Source organism: Oncorhynchus masou, chromosome 18, assembly GCF_036934945.1.
Source record: "Oncorhynchus masou masou isolate Uvic2021 chromosome 18, UVic_Omas_1.1, whole genome shotgun sequence".
Lineage (NCBI taxonomy): Eukaryota > Metazoa > Chordata > Actinopteri > Salmoniformes > Salmonidae > Oncorhynchus > Oncorhynchus masou.
The window spans coordinates 14,460,631-14,466,630 of record NC_088229.1 but is presented as its reverse complement, the minus strand read 5'-3'; the positions used below and the strand labels follow the sequence as shown (position 1 = coordinate 14,466,630).

The 6,000-nt window shown below is 43.6% G+C and overlaps 1 protein-coding gene across 1 annotated transcript; it reads left to right on the top strand.

The window, feature by feature from the left end:
• The first annotated feature begins 714 nt into the window (after positions 1-714).
• LOC135504028 (small ribosomal subunit protein eS26) lies at positions 715-2,706 on the top strand. The gene is made up of 4 exons (XM_064922280.1): positions 715-773; positions 1,626-1,803; positions 2,101-2,231; positions 2,603-2,706. The coding sequence occupies exons 1-4, from the start codon at positions 771-773 to the stop codon at positions 2,639-2,641; spliced, it is 351 nt and encodes a 116-aa protein (XP_064778352.1). The 5' UTR covers positions 715-770; the 3' UTR covers positions 2,642-2,706.
• Positions 2,707-6,000: the final 3,294 nt, after the last annotated feature.

Below are 6,000 nucleotides of genomic sequence, written 5' to 3'. Positions count from 1 at the left end.
TGTCAATGTTGTGAACAAAGTGCCCCATGGTGGCAGTGAGGTTATGGTACGGACAGGCATAATCTACGGACAACGAACACAATTGCATTTTAATGCACAGCTCCATGTCGCAAGGATCTGTACAAAATTCCCTGAAGCTGAAAATGTCCCAGTTCTTCTGGCCTGCATACTCACCAGACGTGTCACCCATTGAGCATGTTTGGGATGCTCTGGATTTACGTGTACGACAGCGTGTTCCAGTTCCCGCCAATATCCAGCAACTTCACACAGCCATTGAAGAGGAGTGGGACAACATTCCACAGGCCACCATCAACAGCCTGGTCAACTATATGCAAAGGAGATCTGTCTTGCTACATGAGGCAAATGGTGGTCACACCAGAAACTGACTAATTTTCTGATCCACGCTCCGACCTTCTTTTTAATGTATCTGTGACCAGCATTAAGGTATCTGTGCATATTTGTATTCCCAGTCATGTGAAATCCATAGATTAGGACCTAATTAATGTATTTCAATTGACTGATTTCCTTATATGAACAGTAACTCAGTAAAATCTTTAAAAGTGTTGCTTGTTGCGTTTATATTTTTGTTCAGTATGTAAAAGAACAGCTGTTCAAGCGTGATCTCATAAACAGGTCAGTAGTGACATCAAGTGGACGTCCACACAATACGCACATTGGATGTGCACATGCGCATTGCTCTCCTGTCAGACGGAAGACATGAATTCTCCTCCCATTTCCGGCTCGTTCTCTTTCCACCCGTACGTGACACGATGGTAAGGCTTCTCTGATTTTACTACAGGCCCAGTCTGTTGAAATGAAATAAACACACGAAAATATACCGCTGGATTGGTCGTTTATGTATAGAAAAAAGTCATATGTAATACACTGTTCAGATTTAGTGTTTAAAATGTTTTTTCTAGTTTGGAATGATGTGAAATATGGTTAGCTAGTTAGCCGCATGCTGCCAAAACAGGCACGCGCTTGATTTGTGTGGCTGTTAGACGACCCCGGTTGCAAACTATCGGAATGCATTGATATAAATTGTCAACCAGGTGATCGGCGCCAAACTGTATATTCAAGCAGAATAATAATCGGTTAGTCTTATCGACAATACTAGATTTTGACGTTGGTTGGCTAGCTAGTAGTAGTTTAGCTTGGAATACTAGCTAAGTTAACGCATTCATGTTTCCTAGGCGCAAACTCTTTTAGTGTTTTCGTTATCAGAATGATGTGGCACAGATGAATAGGGGAAATCGATTATATATATATATATATATATTACACATTGCGTTGAATTTATATTATCTGATCAGTTCAGGAACGTTGTAAGCCAGGTCCCGAGACTTGGCTTGTTGCTTGCTGTCACATTGGTTTTATAGTGTTAAATCTAACTGTGGCTCCATCTCAGTGCTGGAGTTGTGACTACCGACCCTGGTTCGATACCAGGCTGTATAACAACCGGCCGTGATTGGGAGTCCCATAGGGCGGCGCACAATTGGCTCAGCGTCATCTGGGTTAGGGGAGGGTTTGGCCCGGATAGGCCGTCATTGTAAATAAGAATTTGGTCTTAACTGACTTGGATAGTTAAATAAAGGTTAAGCAAATAACTGATATCTTCTCCCCAGACTAAGAAGAGAAGGAACAATGGCCGTGCCAAGAAGGGACGTGGACATGTCCAGCCCATCCGCTGCACCAACTGTGCCCGGTGTGTTCCCAAGGACAAGGCCATCAAGAAGTTTGTCATCAGAAACATTGTTGAGGCTGCTGCTGTGAGGGACATCACAGAGGCCAGTGTGTTTGATGGTAAGTAGCTGCAGAATGTCAATAAAAACATGAAAAATATTGATGTATCCAGTATAAGGATGGTGGAATGGCGTCTTTTTTTTATACATCTGTAGCTTTGGGAATATTTTACTGGATGAAATGTGAAAGTATCCTGAGCTCTACATTTTTCCCTGTACACATGAATGGCTGGATTGAATGCCTCTGTGACCTAGACTACAATGGCTTAATTAATGGCTACTGTAGTATCAATATTCTGGCCTAACTGTGAGGGGTCATTGATCTAACCCTGCCTTTATTGTTATCTCCCCTCTCCAGCTTACGTGCTGCCCAAACTGTATGTGAAGCTGCACTACTGTGTGAGCTGTGCCATCCACAGCAAGGTGGTGAGGAATCGCTCCACCGAGGCCAGGAAGGACCGCACACCACCACCCCGCTTCAGGCCCAGCGTAAGTTATAGCACTGTGTACTTGGCTATGCCTTTTAACTCCTAGTGAAGTTAAGCATCTCAATAATGCACATCTCTTTACTCAAATGACTGGAAGTACTGGGTTCCATGTGATTGCATAGATTCTGGAAGAGCGTGTTGGGTGGGCTTTCAATCCAAAACCATGTAGTATAAGAATGTCAAGTTAATTTGACATTGACTAGTCAATTCGCAAAATCAACTTATTGATTACAAACCGGAATGCATGATATGAATATATTTAAATGAACCTAGTCTGAATCCTGAAGCTCCTATAAGGACAGGAAGTTAAGAGAAAGTAGAATAAAAGCATGTTCTGAATATTTGACTAAACATATTTATTCTCCCTTCTAGGGTGGTGCCCCAAGACCTCCTCCAAAGCCCATGGGTTAATGTCATTGACCATTCTAGGGATCAACATCATTTTTATGTCAACAAATAAAAGTGATTTAACTGTATGTCAGAAGTGTTACATTTGTATACCGACTTGGTAGAAGAGCCATATCAATATCTGCTTTATATTGAATGTCACATCAATGAGAACACAATGTCCAATCAGAACATCATGTATTTTATTGGACATGCGTTACTTGGAACAGTGTTAGGTTGCACACCATAAAAGCACTTGATACCAAAAGTAACTTGTTTCAAAGAATGAGGCAGTTTCGTGTCTCTGTTATCTTGAGGTAAATAGTTCTTTGTCATGTTACATTTCTTCTCACAAAATATTTCTACAACATTGCAATTAAATGAAGGCCTAACTATGACAGGAACAACTATCATTGAGGTTACTAACCTGCTGCTTGAAGATACTTCACAGTTCATACAGAATTAATTTGTCATCACACATGTTTTACATTTTAATAATTTAGCAAACCCTTATCCAGAGCGACTTCCATGCGCAATTAGGGTTAAGTGTCTTGCTGAAGTGCACTTTTAAATACTGGCCCAAAGCTCTTAACTGCTAGGCTACCTGCCACTGGAAAGGATAAATAAGAATCAGATAATTACATTTTCTCACTCACATGTCATAGAATTATCCTATGTACATCAAGTGCATTCATAGTACAATAGATATTAATTTGTTCACACAAGGATGCAAACAGAAAACATTTCACATAAAATACTGAATTTGGTCTCAAACATTGTTCACCAGTCCCCACACTGCGATGGGAAACAAATTCATTGAGGTTTTCGGTTGCTTTAAAATCACAGGAGATAACCTTTTCTGGACCAATGGGTTGCTTACGCTGTGGCTGGACTTGGGATATAGCTGAAGCTGATCACATCTACCAAGGCTATGCTAAATGTGTCACACTACAACATATCAATATTCACATAACTATACAAAAGTGATAAACTTCATAAAAAATAGTCTTTGATGGGCTGAAATATTTTAAGTACTTTTCTCACTGTCCATTTGTGCAACTGGAGTCAACCCATCAAGACATTGTCCTTGTTTCCTGAACCATTCAGTGCAAAATTCCACAGTTCTGTGGATGTTCACATCTGAGTCACCTCTAAATTAGGATGGCGATGACAACCTTAGTCACAATGGTTAGGGCCCTGTGTTTCGGTTAATCATGTTATATGACCTTTATTTTAAGCCTTTTCCAGAAATTAGAATTCGATGACAATTGTCTGAGGACAGTGCTGGACCATCTGACATAAAAGAAAAGGGACAGTTTGATGAAAAAGCTTTAAATAAAGGTCATGTGATATGATTAACCAAACAAGGCCCAAACAATGGTCAATTCAGCACCAATTTTAAGAGGAGAGGGACAGACCAATTAGAGTACCCAGTTCTGTAGATGACCCCTTTTCATAAATAAGATCCTATGTGAAGAGCATTCTTCCTATACAAAGTATTTTTTTTAAAGCATTACATTGTAATTTATCAGTGCAATCTCAGGAGGAAAAATAGATGAACATATCAAGAATATTTCATGGACAGTTTTTTTCCATTTTCGTAACATTGCAAAAATCTGAACATTTCTGTCCAAATACTATGTGGAAATGCTAATCCATGCTTTTGTCACTTGTAGATTAGACAACTGCAATGATCTACTCTCAGGCTACCGAGATAAAGCACTAAATAAACTTCAGTTAGTGCTAAACACGGCTGCTAGAATCTTGACTAGAACTACCCAAAATATATCATATTACTCCAGTTCTAGCCTCTACACTGGCTTCCTGTTAAGGCTGGGTTGATTTCAAGGTTTTACTGCTAACCTACAAAACATTACATGGGTTTGCTCCTATCTATCTTTCCAATTTGGTCCTGCCGTACATACGTACACTACGGTCACAAGATGCAAGCCTCCTAATTGTCCCTAGAATTTCTAAGCAAACAGCTGGAGGCAGGACTTTCTCCTATAGAGCTCAATTTTTATGGAATGGTCTGCCTACCCATGTGAGAGACACAGACTTGGTCTCGACCTTTAAGTCTTTATTGAAGACTCATCTCTTCAGTAAGTCCTATGATTGCGTGTAGTCTGACCCAGGGGTCTGAAGTTGAACGAAAAGGCACTGGAACGACGAACCGCCACTGCTGTCTCTGCCTGACCTGTTCCACTCTCTCCACTGGGATTCTCTGACTTTATTATGGGGGCTGAGTCACTGGCTTACTGGTGCTCTTCCATGCCGTCCCTAGGAGGGCTGAGTCACTGGCTTACTGGTGCTCTTCCATATCGTCCCTAGGAGGGCTGATTCACTGGCTTACTGGTGCTCTTCCATACCGTCCCTTGGAGGGCTGAGTCACTGGCTTACTGGTGCTCTTTCATGCCGTCCCTAGGAGGGCTGATTCACTGGCTTACTGGTGCTCTTCCATATCGTCCCTAGGAGGGCTGATTCACTGGCTTACTGGTGCTCTTCCATACCGTCCCTAGGAGGGCTGAGTCACTGGCTTACTGGTGCTCTTCCATATCGTCCCTAGGAGGGCTGATTCACTGGCTTACTGGTGCTCTTCCATACCGTCCCTAGGAGGGCTGAGTCACTGGCTTACTGATGCTCTTCCATGCCGTCCCTAGGAGGGCTGAGTCACTGGCTTACTGGTGCTCTTCCATGCCGTCCTAAGGAGGGCTGAGTCACTGGCTTACTGGTGCTCTTCCATGCCGTCCCTAGGAGGGCTGAGTCACTGGCTTACTGGTGCTCTTCCATGCCGTCCTAAGGAGGGCTGAGTCACTGGCTTACTGGTGCTCTTCCATATCGTCCCTAGGAGGGCTGATTCACTGGCTTACTGGTGCTCTTCCATATCGTCCCTAGGAGGGCTGATTCACTGGCTTACTGGTGCTCTTCCATACCGTCCCTAGGAGGGCTGAGTCACTGGCTTACTGATGCTCTTCCATGCCGTCCCTAGGAGGGCTGAGTCACTGGCTTACTGGTGCTCTTCCATGCCGTCCTAAGGAGGGCTGAGTCACTGGCTTACTGGTGCTCTTCCATGCCGTCCCTAGGAGGGCTGAGTCACTGGCTTACTGGTGCTCTTCCATGCCGTCCTAAGGAGGGCTGAGTCACTGGCTTACTGGTGCTCTTCCATGCCGTCCCTAGGAGGGCTGAGTCACTGGCTTACTGGTGCTCTTCCATGCCGTCCTAAGGAGGGCTGAGTCACTGGCTTACTGGTGCTCTTCCATGCCGTCCCTAGGAGGGGTGAGTGACTGGCTTACTGGTGCTCTTCCATATCGTCCCTAGGAGGGCTGAGTCACTGGCTTACTGGTGCCTTTCCATACTGTCCCTAGGAGGGCTGAGTCACTGGC